Below are 19,834 nucleotides of genomic sequence, written 5' to 3'. Positions count from 1 at the left end.
AAGTGACTGCGTTTGTTTCTGTAGGCACTATCCTCTTTTGAAGGGCAGTTTAATCCTGAGGGAGCAACTGCAGATACCAAAATATAAAAGACAGTATGATGGGTTTGTTTATTTTTGTCTTAAGTCTTACAAAAATCCCAGTAACTTAAGGTGAAGATATTTAGCTTTTCCATATTTTTGTGATAGTAAACCATTTAATGTAACAAAATGACTCAAGTCTGTTGTTCTTTGTAACTGCATATTAGAAGTGCCAAGGGTTATACAGTCTGAATAACCCTAAGGATTTCTAATACAGTTGCTGAATTTTAAATAGAAAACAGTATACAGAGACAATACCTAGTTAGGCTTGTAATAATATCTAATGCATGATTTTTGAACAAGGCTCACACTTGCTGTTAAATAGAACCAGTTTAACCAGCTATTCAGAATTCTGAGCATTGACTTCGTTTCATCAAAAATTAAGGCATAAGTTGTTTAAATTCCACCTTAATTGCATGTTTAGGGTATTCTAAACATGAGCTTTGTTTGMACTCAAATGGCTTCTGTGATGATGGAGCAGATAAGAACTTTTTTCTTTATCTACAGTATATGTTGCCCTGCAGTAGCACTACATTTGCATACATGTAGCAGTATGAGCTTGTGAATTAAGGCAGAATAAGGCAGTGCTGTAGAACAACTTCATGAATTGAWGTTCAAACTCTGCTGCCACTACAGCGAGCATATGGCCACACTTCTGTGGATCCTTTTTTTTTTCCATAGTCTGTTGTATAGTAGTGATATTCCATGCTTCCCTTGTTCATATGACTTTTTTTTTCCCCTCCCTGCAGTTGGTTATATTCTGGGCACTAAATGAAGGTGTTGCCAGGCAGTTTGACTCCTTCAGAGATGGATTTGAATCTGTCTTCCCCCTCAGTCATCTTCAGTATTTCTATCCTGAGGAGGTTGGTAAATGTGTTCTGAACTGATGCTGTTATGCCTTATGACTGTATGTGTAGACAGTCTGGATACTGTGCAGTCCTAACACAAATAGCTAATTACCTGTATGATCACAGTAGTACAATGCAAGCTTTTAAATTGTATACTTAAACATTTAAGATTGTGTTCAGTAGCAGTTCATTGTGATGCTTCTATTATGAAGAGTTCAGTTTGCTGTAAAATTGAATATAACCAGCTCTTTCCAGGAGAATGCTTCATTTTTATGTTCAGGCTCTATATTGGTATAGAAGCAGAACCTAATTCCTTGTATTGCAGTTCCTCGTAATAATTGCAGATAGAGATGTGGATGTTACGTGGATATTCTATGGAGGGGAAAAATACAGCTTTTTAACAAGAACAGAGGAAGAAGCAAAGAATAGGGTAGTTCATCTTGGTTCTCACCAGCCACCAAATTAATTTGTTTTTTGTAAAATTCTTGTCTGTTATATGGACTGAACTGAGAGAAAGTTCTGTTTGGACTAGAAAAGAGAATTGCTCTGCCTGTCTTTGGGGATTTTACTTGAATACTGCGCTTCCTAGGTTTTGTTTACTGACATAAACTTGCACCTTTAACTTCATTAAGGAATGCTAAGTGCGCAGTGAAACTGTGTTAGCCAGGTCTTCAAGTTATCTTTCTTTCTTGATGCTTCGTAACGTTCGCGTGTCTTAAAARCTTGAGTCCTGCGACTGCTTATCTTGATTCCTTTGCATGCCTTTGTGTTGGTACTTCAGAGAGTACCAYCACCTATTTTTCTGTAATAAATCTTAAGACCAGTAAAGAATGTGCATACTTTGTATAGTCTGTCTCCTAAGCGTCTTAACCAGATTTCTCTTTTTTTCATGCAAGTGATGCTGTATTTTGTTCTTTTCCTTGCTTGCTGGCATGGTTTGCTTGCTGCTTCTTAGAAATGTTAAAATGYTGATGCTAGTCCATTGTGAATTTATAGATTCAGTTGACCTAAATTAAGATATAGGAGTAGTGTAGTCTGAGATAAGATCTTTTCTTTAATAGGACTTAAGCGTGAGATCTAGAGCTCTGTTACTGGTCATGTATCAGGTCATCTGAACCTTTGTACAAGCCATTCCTCAGTAATTATTTAAAAAAAACTTGCAAAATTATTTTGTTCATGTATGAAATGCCTAGGTATGTCAAACTTCTGTTTTTATTAAGATCTGGATCTGGGCTTTACAAATTCTTTTGTATGCTGGAAGGACGCTCTTAGAAGCTTTTATATTTCGGCTTTAGCCTGTCAGCTCTGCTTGGCCAAGTGCTATAACAAGAACAGGCAAAGTGAACTAAGCTGAACTACAAAGCTGCTATCTAACAGATGCACCTCTGCCTAATTATTTTATGTTATTATTTGAAAGAAAAGACCAGAGTTCTAATAAGCAAGTGTAAACACTTCATTTTCCCTATTCCCCCAGATTTCTTTAAAATTATGAAATAGTTTCAAAAAGCTAAGGCATTTTTGATCCCCTAGTGTAAATTACTTTTGGACGATTGCCTCTAAGAGATGCATTCAGCATCATTAACTTCCACATGTAGTGACGGGCTATGTACAAAAGCATATTTAGTTAGTGAGGCTGTCACAGAGATGAAGGTATTGTATTTGAAGAACTTGGAGAGGTTGCATGGGATGACTGAGGTAGGTTTGCAGCAAACCATTCCAGAAAGTAGTAATTGAAATGCTGTAGTAGTAATTGAAAGATGCAGTATTCATTCTTTATTACTTCTAAAGAAAGAGGAAAAAATTATTCATTTTTAAATTTTATAGCTGGAGCAGCTGTTGTGTGGCAGTAAAACAGACACTTGGGATGCAAAGACATTGATGGAATGTTGCAGGCCAGATCACGGTTATACACACGACAGGTAACATGGTGTTGGTCTTGTTATAAATAAATATTAGCACTAGAAAACATGCATCTGAATAATAATTTGATATTCCTATTGCTTGAATGGCATTCAGTGTTATATGGAATTTATTTGAAAATGGCCTTTCTAATGTTTAAGTGAATATAAATCTGATGCAATTATTTTAACCATAAACAAAATAATAAAAGCTGATTTTTTCTTTACATTTTTAGTCGAGCAGTGAAGTATCTCTTTGAAATTCTCAGTAGTTTTGATAGTGAGCAGCAAAGATTGTTCCTTCAGTTTGTGACTGGTAGCCCCAGACTGCCTGTAGGAGGTAGGTTTTGTTTATAATATATTGCTATATATGAAATCAGTACTACTAATGCATTTCAAAATAAGAGGATTATTTCAATAAAGGCAAAAGTTACTGATCTGTGTATTTGTATGGGATCTTCWTACTTACTTGACACTTCTAGTTTTAGAAGTAGCTGAGTGGACTCCAAATAGAACTATCCTATGAACTTTGCATTAATCTCAAGACATTTCATTCAAATTATTATTTCTTATGGTTAAATTCATGTTACCAAGTAAGCTACTGTGGGGCAAGGAAGAGTTCAAACTTCTCTTTAAAAAAAACAAAAACCCAGACCCCTCAACAACAGCAAAAAACCCCACCATCTTGTGTCCCTTGATCAGAAGTATACACTATATTATGACAACAGTTGTTTCCTGGAAACAAACTTATGTTTCTTTATTTCTTTAGAATAGAGATGGCATGAGTATAATGATAAACCTTCATTACATCCCTGAGAATTTAGAAAAGAGACAGAGAGGAAAACTGAGAAATTTGTTGCCTTTACTAGGGATTCTCTCTGCTTCATTAATATGAATGTATTTAATACCAAAGTGTTACAGTTTTAGATTATACTTCTTACCATGTTCTTAGCTGAATGTTTTTGCAAATAAGAAAAGGAATTTATCCATCTATTCCATTACTTATGTTTTCTTTTTTTATCCACTTAAAGGAAGAATTAACATTATAGGAAGGAAATGATTTTAGAGAAGGAGTTTATTTTAAAAAACGTGGTTTTAAAGTTTTTTTTCTGGAGAAAGTGCAGACAGGATCGAGGAGTAGGAGTATAAAAACCTTAGCTGTAGGAAAAAAGGTACAAATGTGGTGACAAAAATCAGATACCTTCCAAGTATCTTAAGAAATGTTCACGAAAAAAGAAACTTTTATAACTGTTACTTTGGGAGTAGTTTTTTTTTCTAAAAAAACATAACCTAGAATTTAAAAATAGACCTGTCTAGTTTTCCCAAGATGAGTAAGAAGGAAATAAACTAATGGAGACTTCCAGTATTTTTAGCTTGCCATATGGCGTTGTGAAGCTATATGAGAAAAGTTTAAAAGTAGAGCTGTTCTGAGAAGTCATTTAACAAGGGTACCTGCTTCTATCACTGTCAGATTAATACAGTGTTAATTGTAGCTTTTTGGGGAGAATGCTTTTATTCTGAATCTCTTTTCATTAATAGGCTTTCGAAGTTTGAATCCTCCGTTGACAATTGTACGCAAGACATTTGAGTCTACAGAAAATCCAGACGACTTCTTGCCCTCAGTAATGACTTGTGTGAACTATCTCAAATTGCCGGACTACTCAACTATTGAGATAATGCGTGAAAAACTCTTGATAGCTGCAAGAGAAGGGCAGCAGTCATTCCATCTTTCCTGATCACAATGAAAAATGCAATGTCTGCCTGTTACAGCAAAAGAGAAAATCATGATTCTTTTCTAAATGTATCACCTGAGTCAAGGAAACGTGTTACGCCTTCTTGTTGTAGAAAAACGGCTTGCAGATTATAAGCAAAGACACTTGGTTGATATTCATTAAAGGCCCCCATGGACTTAAAGTGATCAGGCCCTAAAAAGTTGTTGTGACAAGGTTTCTTTAGCAAGTTCTTGTTTAAATTATCATTTATTTGATGAGTGAAGTTTTTAACTTGCTTTGCTGTGTGAAATTTAAAAAGGGATGTTTTTCCAGGCTGGAACAATAAATGTCGCTGTGCAGTTTAATACTGGGCTGTGTGTATCCATCTAGCTAAGTCTGAAGTTTTTCCTCCAAAGACAACTTTTGTACATAAGTACAGAAATTAAAATACACCATGTATTTGACGAATCTAGTTTAGTAGACTAGTTCTGTGTATCCTCACCTGCCTCTAATTTTACCTATCCTCATGTATTGTCTGAYGTGCAATTCACTTGGTTCTTTTTGTGTGCAACATTCAACAATTGTTATGTTTTGGTTAGCATGGGCATTTAACTGCTCCATGCCTTTTTTTTCTCTGATTAAGATAATTTAAATTTTACTGAAATCAAATATATATTGTCAATATAATTCAGCCTTTGTAACTAGGTAGAACCTTTCTTATAGCTTAGTTTTACTGTAGTGGTAGGATATACTGGTGACAGTCTTTACCAGGTGATGCTCTAGAGCTGTTTACACAGTAATTCAGGCAGCAGAAGCCTCTTACTAGAGGCAAGGAAGAATTCATTTCTTTTGTGTAGTTGAAGTCCAACAGCTTGGGCTGGCCAGTGTTGTATTGTGGTAAGGCCAGAGCATTTCGAATTGATGTAAAGTTTTTTAAAAGACAGATTTGCTGTTTCATTCCCTGTTCAAGTAAACAATTTTCTTGTTCTTGATCTAAGTTCCTGGTTACTTTTGTAGTGTTTTTCTTTTTTTCTTTCTCTCTTTTTTTTTTTCCTCCCCCCTCCTCGCCCCCTTCCTTCCAGCGCTAGCTTGGAACAAACAGTTCAGCCTTTGTCTTTTGACACAGATAAAGCACCTGTAAGCAATGCTCTGTCCAACTGTTTTATGTGCTGATTTCTCAAATCTGCAATAATTTACTTCATCAGGTTAATGTTTTTACCTGAATATAAATAAAAAAAGTTTGCTTCACCTTTTTGTTCATAGTTTTGTACTGTATACATAAAGTTCAATTGTGTAAATTACTGTAATGCAAGTAAATCATCTTGAATCTATCTGTTTAACAGCTGCAACTTGTGGATGATTTACTGCTAAAACAAGACCTTATAAGACCTCCAAGTTAAAGGGAAATTTTTTTCCTTTCTGTGGGATCAAAAAAAAAAAATTACAAATCATCCTGAGATGTACATGCTATATAGTTCATCTCTATAAAAATGTGATAGTTAATTACTTTTATTCAACTTTGAGAAATCAAAATTCATTTCAGTGCTTAGTAATTGTTAAATTCTGGCTAATCAGGCTAGTATTTCCCCTAAACTAACAATAATAAGTTTTCTTTTATCCAGCTGAAGAACTTGTACTTCCAGAATATGTATTTCAATACATGGAATGGACATTCTTACAGTGAACATTCACAGGATTACATGTGGTTGCTCATACCAGTGCCACTGAAATGTAATGCAGATCTGTCGTGAGCATGAGTAGAATGTGAAATCCTTGCACARACAACCTGATAACTGAACAGTTAACTACCGTATTAAAACTGAATGAAGGCGCTTCACACTGTACATATAGTAATGGTAGTGCACAGTGCGGCGTAGTTTTCATAAAACTTAAGGCAGTGTTTAAATGATGGACTGGTGTTTAAATTGTTCTGATAACTTGATCAAACTGAGCACAAAGACATGTTTATAGTGTTTGGATAGCAATTTGTTCTTTTTTTAAGGTTCTATATTTTAAAAAAAAACTGACTTGTGTAAAAAAAAAAAAAAAAAAACTAATATTTTGTATTAAAATATCATGTGTATTGATATTTTTTTACCCATGTTGTCTCCCTCCAGAATCTGGCTTTCATTGACTTTGAGGTGTTTTCAAATTTGAAAGGGCCATTTGTGAAACTCCATTTTAGTGGGAAAGTAAGTTGTTGGTTTACCTAGTTCCTTTTGGAGGGGAGGAATGCCTGTTTAATAAGGAAGGAAAAAAAAAACAGTTACCTCCAATGGCAATTGATTTGCTATCCTGGCTGTCATTTTCAGCATGACCAAGGATATATTTAGCCTGAATGGGCAGAAATTGAAGCACAGGAAGTTCCGCCCGACYGTGAGCGGGAATTTCTTCCCTGTGAGAGTGACGGAGCACTGGACCAGGTTGCCCAGAGAGGTTGTGGAGTCTCCTTCTCTGGAGATSTTCAAGGCCCACCTGGCTGCAACCCTGTCTAACATGCTCTAGGTGACCCTGCTGAGCAGGGAGGTTGGACTAGATGATCTCCAGAGGTCCCTTCCAACCTTACCGATTCTATGAAAAATGAATTGAACCCTTTGGGGGGGGGCATTTTTTTGCCCAGCTTCAAGTGCTTTAGCAGAGCAGTCTGCRTGGCTTGTAATTTGTTTTTTTCCTACAAGCAGAAACATAATACCTAGGAGGACTTCAGAACTAGGGGAGCAGTAGGGCAGGATGCTAGGTATTTCTCCTCCTGAGGAACATTGAAAAGTTAACTAGAATTAGAWGGTGTGTTCAGATGCCTGGTAACGACTAGCCCTCAGAAGCACAGGTAGACTACTTGGTACTGAACTGCTTTGTGTATCTTTATATCAGAATGAAATATTGTGTTTTAAAATAGAGGGTTTTTTAAAACGGTAAAACTCACGGTTTTAGAGAACACTGTACATAAGTTGCTATTTGGATAAGTTTTGTATCTTTCTGAATTAGCAGCAGCAGCAGAAGTTAATTCGTGAGACTGTCTAAGCACAGATAGCTGCTACTTTTGTAGTGATTTTTGTTAAAGTTCTGTTTCATACAGATACCTTTTGTATAAGGAACATTTAAGTATTGTAGATAAAAACTTGAGCTCTCAGCCATGTTTGACATGACTCATTATGTTGTAGTGCTTTTTTTTTTTTTTTTGTGCTTCATCTTCTGTAGGAAGATGCACAAGAAACAGTTTCAAATACGTGTAAAATCCATATGCCCAATGCCAAAACTTGATCAGATAGTAAAATTTTCATATGCAGACTTCCTGCCTAATGTAGCTGTCTAGATTCTGCCTTCTTTCCCTCAAGCATATATTTGTTTTTTTTCTACTTGCTTTCCCTTATTGAGCTGTCCTCTACTTAAGTACAAATGCCTGAGAAGGAATGATGAAATACCAAGTGCCTGGATCACTTCAGTTCTGCCTTTTTTTTTTTCCTGCCACTGCTTGGAGGTAGGTCTGTCATCTGTAGAGTTTTTAGAGTTTGTTCCACCTAAATACCTGGGATGAAGACAGGTTGCTGAAACTGTATTATTGCTGTGTCTGTAAGCATCCTAGCTTTCACAGTCAGACCATGAACATTCCCATTTCCATCTTCTTTGGCTTGATCAACACTTGAGTCCTTTTTTCTGGAAAGATCCAAAAGCTTTGAAACTCAATCACATTTCCTTTCTTTTGGGGAATATTAATAGAGGTGAGAATTGAAGGTAGGGCAATTTCTGCCTCTAAGGTACTGCAGAGACTCTTCCCCCCACTCCCCAAGCCTCTGCTTGTTTTCCAAAGGGAGGGAAAGATGCTAGCCAGTACATGATTGAGCTAGTTACAAAACCAAGCTGTACGCTCATCCAGCCTGAAGGGAAAGTTAAGAAATGGAAATCTGTAAAATAGTGGAGTAGTGTCTGTGCAGCAGGTCCTCTTGTAATCCTGCAGGAATTTCACAGTTAAATGCTGTCTGCTTGCTGTCTCTCTCCTAACTCATTATGCTTTTTAATGTCTATTCTCAGTGGAAGGTAGTCAAGCTGCCCCAAGAGTCACCTCACCTAAGTGCTCCACCTACCACACAGTTGGCATAAGCTGCCTGGTCACTTGCTTTTTAGCAGAACACAGATGCATGTTTATACAGTAAATAGGAAACATTTATTAGCTATATTGTCTATGACTAACAGCGGTTAGCTCAAAGAAGGAATGCTTCAGTGGCCTGAAGAGGTAGAAGAAGTTTAAAGGATAATATATCATTGTCGATACTGGTAAGTGCATGTATTGATCAGACATCAAGCTCTGGAGGTGGAGGAGAAGCAGGTCTTAGGTCTCTTTCTTTGCTGTGTGCATTTGGGGATCGCTAGTGAAGTCTCAAGCCATAAATAAAAAGTGRAGAGGGAAGGGAAGATGTATCCAGTATTTCAAGGCATTAGATTAAAAAGGTCCTGAAAAATGTTGCTCYAGCTATAGAGCCATAGTTTGGTAGTAACTTGTGCAAACCTATTTTTTTTTAAACAAAACAAAACAAAAAAACCCTCCCAAATTCAGAAGAAAAGGGAGGGAGCATTCCTAAATCACGTGGCATCTTCCTATAGTGAAGAGGGAAACTATCCAGTTCAAGCTATAAGCACCACATGATGGGGGGAACCCAACATACAAAACCAGAAAAAGTGTGCATATGTTGCGTGTTTGTTGTTTCTTCCCTTGACTACATCTAACTTCTGTAGTAGACAGGACATGGCTATCTCTGAAACCCTATTAGAGATACCATGTGGAAAAGCCTGTAGGGGGAAATGACTACTTGCCAAATCATTTTGTGAAACAGCAAGCACTGGTTTTCTAAGAATGGGAATGGGAAGGAAGAGGTGCAGCTTAGCAAAGGTAAGCTTAAATACGATTGTTTTCTTACACACTAAGTCAAAACAAGTTGATGCTGTGGCTGTATTTAAAAATGATGTAGTTATTCTATCTAAACAGCTATTTCCTCAATATACAGTTGACAGGAAAACGGAGAGAAAAGTTTGAGATTTCATTAGCTGTCTATTAGAGCACTTACAGCTGCTGTATACTTGAGTGTCCTGGATGTTGCAATCCTATAGCAAGGGAAAGTAGGGAATTTCCAGACATTCACTCTAGTTTGGAAAGTTACTAGAATAAACTAGGAGCAGAATCTGCAGCAAACAACTAACAAAATTCAGTAAGATTTTGTTTTGTGGCATTCAATTCAGTAGCTAAATAYGATGGATGCGTTTTTCTCCTTTGCAGGAACTTGTCCTCCCGTTCATTTGTTCTCCTTTCTTCCTACGGCTTCTGGTAGCTATTTCATGTGGTGGATGAGGTTGGACGTTGAAGGTCTCTAGTAACTGTTTCTGTCAGAAACAGAGTACATTTCATAGATCTTTGGTAACTTTCTAAGTAAAGCCCATGCTTTCAGGGAAGACAGCAACCTGATGCTTTACAGTGAGAAGCAGATTAGGGGGGAGGAACAAAATGTAGTTAAACCAAAATCTTGTCCAAGCTAGGAGGCTCCTGAGCCACAGATGACAGGAAATGGAGAGAATACTTTGGGCAAATATCATAGATGTTGTGATTCTTTCTTTAGCTGCCATCCAAGCYATTGGCTAGCCTAAATATAGGCTTAGTCTGACCTGGTGCTACAGCCATTCTGTTCTTAAGTCTTCTTATACAGAGAAGCTCCCTTTGGCAGGCAGACGATGACGGCAGCAATCCAGAAACAGTTAGACTAGGAGGTGGGCCTTTTTCTCCGCAGCCTTTTCCTCACTTTTTTCCCACAGATCGTTCTCCWGCGTACTGAAACCATGAAGACTTTGGTTAATCTCCTTATCGAAGTCAGTGTTTCCCACAGTTTCATCCTCTGTAATATGCTTCTTAAATAGCAATATACATATATTTTTTTATCTTCACTTACGGGCCAAGCATGCTTAATTTACTGACAAGTATTGAAGTTACTATTATGAATCATTCAGAAAGATTTCACATAGTTTGTTATTCCTTTGATGTGAAAGGCAGCAAGCCTTATTCTGGGGCACTGGAAGTCTAAATGGTATTCAAAAGGGAGGAAAAAAAATCTCTTTATAATGGTTATCTAACTGCAAAATTATCCCACCTTTAGTAACACTGAAATCAAAGACTGGGATTTTCTAACTTAGTGGCCAAAAACATCACCTTCTTCCAGCAGACCAGAAATTAAAGGTAAAGAGAGGAGTACCTCGCTGGAGAGCAGTTCTGCTAAAAGGGCTTGAAGGTCTTGTCAGGAGCAAGCTGAACCTGGGTCAGCAGTGTGCCCTGGCAGCATCGAAGGCCAACAGTATCCTGGGCTGCCTGAGAAGGAGCACAGCTGGGAGATCGAGAGAAGGGATTATCCCCCTTCACTTTGTATCCACAGAGAGGTTATGCTGCCTCTATCCCTGAAGGTTTTCAAGACTCAAATGGATAAACCTAATTGTTTTACTAAAATACATTGCAATGTTACAATTAGCTGGCTATCTTCGGATTTTTAAATCAAAACTCCATATGCATTTACTAAGGCCAGAATGAAAAAGTAGTTGAAGTATCTCTCAGGTCTTGCACTGTTCTACATTATATCAACTTAAATAACTTCAAAAGGAAAAATTCATAAGTAGAAAAAGCACATTACAACTGTCAGCAACATTTGATGTTGCTTTTAATAGCTGTGTGATGCCTGATAATTTGACTTGATATAGATCCATGCATGCCTATAACAACTTAAAGAAAGGTGTTGGAAGAAGCTGGCGGTTAGCTGAGGTCAAGTAGGACCTCCCTTCAAGTTGTATTGGTTATTTGGTTAAGTGGTATTTATGGATTAAGCAAGCAATCTTCATTAATGCAGTTTTAGAGAAAAAACATTTTCCTTCTGGAATAACAGTAAAAAGACAATAAAAGATGTTAAAGCTAGAAAGGCAGCGTATTATAAGAACATACGTGCTTCATGACCTAACAAAGCTGACACTTAAAGACAGCTACTTTCTGATGTACAGACTCTTCCCTAATAGCATTGATTTTTAGATACGATATTTATCTCTTTCCAAAGCAAAAGTAGTACCATAGGTAACGTACAAGAGAAGCTGCGTTAGGTAGGCAGAATGGACAATTTTACAACAAATTCTCCAACTTATATTTGGAAGTCTTAGTAATAAAATATGGGCAGACTACACAGTAAAAACTTTATATAGCTATGCATTACTTCTGTCTTTTGTTATCCTTGTTATTGTTGCTAAATTCATTGTTTCAACTAATGTCCCCAGTCGTAGTCTCCTACTTTTCTCCTTCCATAGCTTATTTTTCAGTAATCTTACCACAAACATATTCAGTTGCTACTTTTATGCTAGTGATTTACAGATCATAGTATACCATATACAGGGTATAGATCTCTTCTGTGCTGGAGCAGACTATTTCTGACCAAACTCCAGTCTTGGCCTAACACTACTGACGGCCAGATGTTTAATATTCATATGACCCAGGCAGGGCTCTCAATCATTCTTCCAGGCATTTTACAGTCCCTCCCCCCCACCCCCAAGTCTGTATGGTCAATACAACCATCTCCCCTGTTGGGACACAAAATTGGTCTCCCATCCATATTGGATTTAAATGTGCTGATACTTTCTGCTTAACAGATCCTCTTCAATCCACATACATGTTGCAAAGATACATCATATCCATTACATAACTGGCATCTTTGTTTAAAATTTCATTTTGTCACTGACAATAGACAACTTTGCATATTCACGTTCAGAGGACAGCTATCCAGATCACTTTTAGTCTACTGCTTTGCTTGTGCAACCATCTGTTCATATTTATCTCATAGCTATCTTTTCTCAACTATGTCAGTATAAAGTTCCTGTCTCTCAGTGGTCCAATAAGTACCTTTTTTCCTCTCTCCTGTTCTTCATCTTGCATCTGTACTTATTCTTAAGTTATCTTGTCCACCTTCAAATTCATCTTTAAAAAGCTTCTTTATCATCAAATTTACTCAAAAAATGATGGTGGTAAATGACAACTGCTATCTATGGTGATGGCCTGTCATAATGGTTGATGCTGTTTCCTTGCATCCTTTGTGCTGTGTCATCTTTCTGTAATCCCTGGCTCTTCTCTCTTGTGCTTTGAYGGTAAGCTTTTTATAACAGGGAGCTTTTTTGTTCTTTCACTGCACAGCATCAAAGAATGTGTTCGCAAGTACAGTGAACTGTACTCTGAACTGTTATCCATTTTGTAGCTAGGAGCAGAAAAAAAAATTACCAGCTGCCAGGGATTTTTTGTGAGCTTTAAAAGGAAAACAAAAAAACCAACCAACCAAACAAAAAAMCCCTAACCATAAAGCAATTTGATATTATCTAAGAGAATAAATGATTTTATTAGCAGTAATTCTAGCTTTTTAGAAAACTCTCAAATAGGAAAAAGAATTCAGTTACTTAGTAGGTGTTGACATAAATATTGTATCAAAGACATTTTGCCTTCTGTTATTTCTCTTACGAGGTCTACCTATGTGACTCAAACTCATCTGTTCTCAAACTGCTGAATCAATGTGAAGATCAGAATATAACACAGCCTTTTACACTTAGCATTATGGTTCATATATCTCAAGGTCTGTTAAGAAATCTAGACTATAATATTCACATTGTACTACACCATATCAATAAAACCACTTTCCAAAGAGTAAACTTGCATGTTCCATTAAGGTTTTTAGAGTAAAATTACTATCAGTGCAATTACTTTTTTCACTTGGCCCAGACCATTTATAAAACTTACTGGCAAATTGAAGTTAACCATAGGGAGCTTGCCTAATTTGTCATTTAGTGGAACTTTGTTTTACTACATGACTTTCCCCTTTAGAGCAACAAGGATTAAATGTTTTCCATTTGCTGCTGGGCTGTAAGCAGCAGGGATATGTGCTGTGCTGTTGGTTTTCTGAACAGTGTGACATTTTCTCCAGAGACCGGGCTACAGCATCCATGCAAATACCTGAGGCTGTCAAACGGTAACAGACTGCTATTTCTGATATATGTTTTTTTGTGATGAGAAGGACTTAATATCTTGTCTTTTTAACTATGCAGAATATAAAAAATCCACATGAGAGTKGAAAACCAGGCATCATGAGATTTGATCCTGGATCTATAATTAAGATTCTACTTTTGTTTAAAAGTTTGTATTTGAATTAGTAAAATCACTGTTTTCTGGAAAGAAAACAATCAAAAACCTTCAAAACTCTTTCACCTCATCTGTTGCCCTAATATACCAGCTTAATCAAGTTGATGACAAATATATATGTGTGTGTGTATATATACATGTGAAACTTATAAAAAACAATTCCAGTTATAAGTTAGTTACAAATGTCAGATCCATTTTCCTGAAAACTTATGGTTAAAATAATCTTATCTGTAGCCTAATAATCTTTAAAACTAGGGACCTAAAGCCAACAAATATTTGCAGACATGAATAAGAATCACATATTCAGAACAGAGAAGGTTTTAAGAATTTTAAACTTACAACAATGTTGCACTCATATTTTCCTACAAGCCATAGCACCATTGTAACTGCAGAAATATAAAACTTAAGAGTTTATGTATCTTTCTTTAAAATCTTCAGTAAACTTCCTAATGTCAGTATCTCTGTTCCTCCATTTTTTCATACCTAAGCCAGCTTTTTTGTATAATTGATAATCATGGAATAAAGGAGGAGTTTGCTTTAAAGTACACGATCAACACCTTGACACTATCTTTTGGAAAAACAACGAGCAGCTTTGCCAAAAGCAGAAGCTTTATTTACAGAAGTACCACCTAGTGGAAAAACCTGACTTGCTGAAGTTTGGAAAACCTTGACCAACTGATAAAGGTCATTTGTAATTCTGTAGCACAYGAGAAGCGTATGCACTAGATATTAACGTCATTACAGACATGTATCTATAAGATGGCATGCCAAGTTTTTATTACTTAAGACTTCTCATTACTTGAACAAAACATCATCCACTAGATATTTAAATATGTGGCTGTACTTTGGAGAACCCTTTAAGTATACATTTTTCCTTGTTGTTTATAGACGTTACATTTTAAATAAAAAAAGGAGAGGTAAAGCAGAAAATGGAATATAAATGAATGATTCTATTTTTCCTATTTTGAATTACTGACTTGTTAAACCATGTAAGAGCATGAACTTTATAGCCATTTATGAAGCGAGGCAGGAAGACATCAAGAAAAAATTGTTTATTTGCTCTTGCYGTGTTTTTATACTAGAAAATAGGATTGTATGAATAGTTGTCATTGATGTATTAATACAAAAAATGTTTTGTGTGTATGCCATGAAGATGTAAATAAGATGTTTTTGGTACTGTAGATTTTCATTATGTTTCTGCTGTCGTTTTCAGAAACATAAAATGTTAATATATAATATCTTCATCCAGAACCAAGAGTAAATGGAGTAATTCCACCTGCTAGTGTGATAGGATCTACTAGCTGATAGAAGAAATCAGGCTGGCATATTCAAGCCACTCCCTAGGTTTTTTTTATTGAGGTATGATATGCTCTAGATCACTTTCTGTTTGGCGATCTCAAAGACTGAAGGATTTTTACACACAGATGACATATCTATACATTGGGTGCTCAAGTCCCAAAAGATATTTAGGGCCAAACTTATACAGCCATTCTTATGTAATGCTGCAGGTGGCCTAATAAACACCTATCATRTAGTACATACTCTGCTATGAATAGTGAAAGCAAGTAAGAATCTCTATTTCTATTTGCAGTAATAATAAATTTCACATCAGGTCTTACAGCTAATTGTTTCCTGCAACCTATGTGTATGTGACAGTTACATAGGCTGGCATTTATTTTCTGAAAATTTTATGGTATAAGGAAAAACCTTATAAACTTTGGCCTCACAGCTTTTAGAGGCCCACAGTAAGCTAAAAATGACGCCTGTTTCATCAGGAACAGAATTGTTAATTGGAGATAAATGCATAAATAAAATGTATTTGGACTGATTATATGTAGCCTATGGTGCATAAAGCTTGATAASTACTGTGACCAAAAGTTTAGTTCATCTAAAAGCAGGTTAACAGATGGTTTGATCACAATGCAGAATGACCTACAGCAGTAAAAATGCTACATAGAGAAAATTATTCTGATAGCAGATGGCTCTTTAATCTGTTAGAGAAAATGAAAACAAGATTCAATAGATGACTGATGAAAGTAGACATATTCAGATTAAAACTAAGATTTACATTCTTGAGGAAAATATACTAGTCTTCACTGCTTGCTGTCCTTAAATAAAGACTGTATTCCTCTTATAAAGATGCTACAATTTATGCATATGTTATAATATTGACATAAAGTAACTGAGGGAGATTCTTTGATTTATGAAAGAGGCCTAATGAAAATTGTCCCCAGATGATCTCAAAATACTATTCCCTTTTCAAAAGGCTGTAAGAAACATTGGATACAATATATAACAGGCTGTCAGTAACTCCAACCACTGGCTACATAGAACATCCGTTCCCTTTTCAGATGGCTCTAATATCTTGAAACTCTAGTCTCCTTTCCCATAACTTTMAGTTGATATTAATAACATATATATTACACAGTACCGAGCAGAACAAGGGTAATAATGCAGCAAATGAYCTGTGTTGTGCCTGAGGCTGAAAATGTTGATCTTGTCCAAGATCATGGAACAAGTATTAGAAAATAAAGCAATGCAATGCCCCATATTTCAGTGTAAGTGCATGTGATACTGGCTTCATTGTTTCTCACGAAGTAGTGTATAAACCATGTTTATTCTTAATTTTCACTGAATTTAGGATTTGATTATGACAAGCTTTAGCATTCCTTAAGTCAGTAATCTAGAAACTTAGGATGAGTTTTCTACTTACTGCTGTCTTCTTGTAGGATGTTAGGCAAGGATCCAACTCACTCCAAGGGAGTTATGTATCCAAACAGCTTAGGATCTGTGTTGAAGTCAGATCTGTAACAGTGGATAATAGCACTTCTCCATCTCAGTGAATGGTGATGAGGAGGATTTATCAAAGTACTGAAGTACATTTTAAAGTATTTGCTTCAGTACTTGATAAATTGAGGCACAAATCATTTCAACAGTTACATTAATATAATGTTCCTCAATAGAAACTACAAACACACACAAAAAATACATATAAAGAATATTCTGAATAAACATATTTTAAGCTTTGTGAAACACACACACACACACACACACACAAATAACAAATAGTTCCAGTGACTGTGGTAAAATAGGAACAGGAACAGGTTTGCAAGCAGATTTAACTTTGACACTTATTAGATACTAGACTGGAATTGTGATGGGCAATTTTGGAAATCTGACTACAGTTGCATGAATAGGACCATTTTAAAATTTCTCAGATTAAATTAAAAGCCCGCTCTTTTGGTAGATTGGAAGTKAAACTTCCTGAAGTGCTTTGAAGTAGGCACAAGTTGCACAAGAGATGAGAAAAATGTCAGGTCTGCACTCTGTGAGCCAACACCATAAAAATACAATTGCAGTCTGACCCAGAACATGATACAGAAAAGAGTAAGAGTTCAGATACTGCTCAGAAAAGGCTCAAAACAGTAATTCACTCATCTATAAAACTCCCTCCATCAAAGTAAATAGTTAATCTGTAATGTAGCTTATCTAAACCACACTAATAACTTATAGCAAGTATAAATGAAGACAGACAACTTGACTCCTTGTTGAGTACAGAGATTAGTACTTTGTCTGGGAAAAGCTGACTCAAAATTATTTAAATTGTACATATTGGAAAGTTAATATGTATAAAAAATACAGCATTTTGGAAAGTCACTAGCTATTTAAGTAAGTATAAATACTTTGTGCTGTACAATAATCATTTACTTATGAAAGGGGCATTTACAATGCAAACATCACTTATATGTACTGTAAAATGTGAAAGAAACTCATGTGGCATAGTTATGACCACTTAGACTCAAAATACCATGTTATGTCCAGCTCTGTTAGTTGTACTGGTTGACTGGATTATTTTTAAAGTTGTTCATCTCTGCAAGTATCGCGTTATTACGTCAACAGAATTCATTATTTGATAAAGCTGTCTTGAAATCACCTTTCCAATAATTACTTATACACAGTCATAATCCCTAAATGCCTCAGATATGGATCAAAATTCCGTCAGGATTACTGAACCCTTAAGGGTGTGRGGTTACAAAGAACAATTAAAAATAGGGGCATCTAATCTATCCAGGCATCTTGTACTTTACAAAGGTCAGTCAGCTGCTTAACACATTATGAGCCAGGAGAACTTGAGCAAAAAGAAAGAGTAGGCTTGAGAGGAGACTATATTCTCAGAGTGGCTGGGTCTGAYGAATACATCTAAAGAACTAGCTGAAACTAGCCATCAACAACTATCTTTGTCAACTTTTATATTGAACGTTTATATTGAAAAGGAGAACAGAGAATTACAGACCAGGTACTTTAACATCAAATGCCACAAAATACTTTTACATATATAAAAGATATTATATATATAGTATTATATATGTGTGTGTATATATAAATACATACATATACACATATATGTATATATATAAAAGCATTATATAGATAGAAAAAACTATATATAAACGCAGGTTATTTCTGAGTACGTAGAAGATCCTACGGACCTATCAAGAACAAATCATGTCAAATCAAATTATTTTCTTGTAGGAGAAGGGTGATAGATCCTGTGAATGGGACAGAAGTAACAGATCATTATCATATATAACCTGACCCTGGCAAGGCCTTTGGCATTGCTTCCATGACATTCTTACGAACAAGCTTAGCAAATTACTAAGAATATGGTTTTTATGGTGTAGGACGGTTATAAAACTATTTGGGAAAAAATACTTAAAGAAGTAGTAAGTAGTAGTCCAGTTCAAATTGGAAGATTTCCTTCCAAGTGCCTGTTTTTTTTTCTGAGAAATAGCAGTTGATAACGATCAGCAAAGAAAACAAGAAGATGAACTAGTCAAATAACTACAGCAATTTTTCTGTCTTAACATGTGAAGGGCTCTAATGAACAAACACTAATAGAAAAAGTAACCTTAAGGAGAGGACAGCTGTAAAATAGAGAAGCAACTTCATTCGAGTAAATGTGTTTAAGATTATTTTTTATTTGTGTTACTACAGTGCCTACGGTAAACATCCGAACCCAGTGTTATCTAGGAATGAGGGAAATTAATCAGATCTGAGTAAACTGTGAAACCAGAATTAGGAAAACAGTAGAGAACAAAACCAGCAGAGGGAGCTAGTGTGGCACAGAATATAGAACTTTGGCAGTATGGAAGGTAAAAAGAGACTTGTGAGGTAACGGAAAAGCAATGACAGTTAATTTCAGCTTGAATGTGGGGATCTAGTATTGTATTCAGGCTGTTAAAATCCAGATGAATTTTCAGTTCAATTCAATTAGCATCACCGATTATATCTACTGATGATGCAGGTTTCAGTCTTATTTGTATGAGAAGTGCAAAGATTTATGAAAAGTGTAACACATTGCTTTCAGCAATATTATCATTCTCCTTTAATCTCGTGATAGAGATTTGAGAAGAAGTCGTTAATTACTATAAATACCTCACTTTCGTAGTAGCAAATGAATAAAAAGGTCAGAGAGTGTGGATTACCTTCCTGCTGTCTGCTGTGCGATGTAGAGACTATGTATCTTAGCTCTAACCGAAGGCAGTAAAAAAAAAAAAGTCAAAATGCTTAGCAAAACACAAATCGATTTTTAAGTCAGCCGCGGAAAATCTTAATAGGAAAAAAGGAAATCCATTCTTAAAATGGAAGTCCAGTATCTATAGTGTTTTTCTTTCTTTCTTTCTTTCTTTTTTTTCATATGAGAACTGATGGAATCAACTGCTATTCTGTCTGCTTACACTTTGGTCTTAATTGAAAGCTATACTAATTATCAACAAATAACACTTCTAAAAGAGTAAATAAAAGGCAAACAGTAAGTCCTCCCAGGGAATGATTTTCCTTTYTTCCAGGCCGTTTGCCCAAGCCAGGGCAGAGCTCAGTCTGGGCGCGCCCCGAGACGCTGAGTGCTCTCACATTATCCTTCACATCCGTCCCCAAACTGAGGGCACGGAGACGTCAGGAACGTCTACGAGGCGTGTCAGGGCCGCACCGCCGCGGTTTCAGAGCGCGTGCCCAGTACACCGCGCGGTTCGCGGCCCGTGCGGGTGCCGCTTYCCCCTCCCTCCCGCGGCGCCGGGCAGGGCCGCCTGCGCCCGCGGCCTCCTCCTC

At 36.3% G+C, this 19,834-nt stretch overlaps 1 protein-coding gene and 1 long non-coding RNA gene across 6 annotated transcripts in view; one reads left to right on the top strand and one right to left on the bottom strand.

Annotated features, from left to right (window-relative positions):
* The window catches only part of TRIP12 (thyroid hormone receptor interactor 12), a 58,641-nt gene extending 52,857 nt beyond the window's left edge, over window positions 1-5,784 (top strand). For all 5 annotated transcript variants that reach the window (XM_085298621.1, XM_085298620.1, XM_085298619.1 and 2 more), the window contains 4 exons: window positions 828-941; window positions 2,751-2,845; window positions 3,061-3,164; window positions 4,364-5,784. In XM_085298621.1, coding sequence (XP_085154747.1) covers window positions 828-941; window positions 2,751-2,845; window positions 3,061-3,164; window positions 4,364-4,560 — 510 coding nt within the window. In that variant the 3' untranslated portion in view covers window positions 4,561-5,784. The remainder of the gene's footprint in view (window positions 1-827; window positions 942-2,750; window positions 2,846-3,060; window positions 3,165-4,363) is intronic.
* A 2,900-nt stretch (window positions 5,785-8,684) lies between these two features.
* On the bottom strand, window positions 8,685-19,249 carry LOC146599425 (uncharacterized). Its single transcript, XR_014895022.1, has 3 exons — window positions 19,213-19,249; window positions 16,440-16,531; window positions 8,685-10,351 (listed from the first exon to the last, which is right to left on the bottom strand). It is a non-coding gene; the product is annotated as an uncharacterized LOC146599425 (long non-coding RNA).
* Between the last annotated feature and the right edge of the window lie 585 nt (window positions 19,250-19,834).

Source organism: Rhea americana, unplaced genomic scaffold (genome assembly GCF_003343005.1).
Source record: "Rhea americana isolate MKP2758 unplaced genomic scaffold, rheAme1 scaffold_14, whole genome shotgun sequence".
Lineage (NCBI taxonomy): Eukaryota > Metazoa > Chordata > Aves > Rheiformes > Rheidae > Rhea > Rhea americana.
Note: the sequence above shows the minus strand (reverse complement) of the source record. Positions and strands in the feature narration are given on the sequence as shown.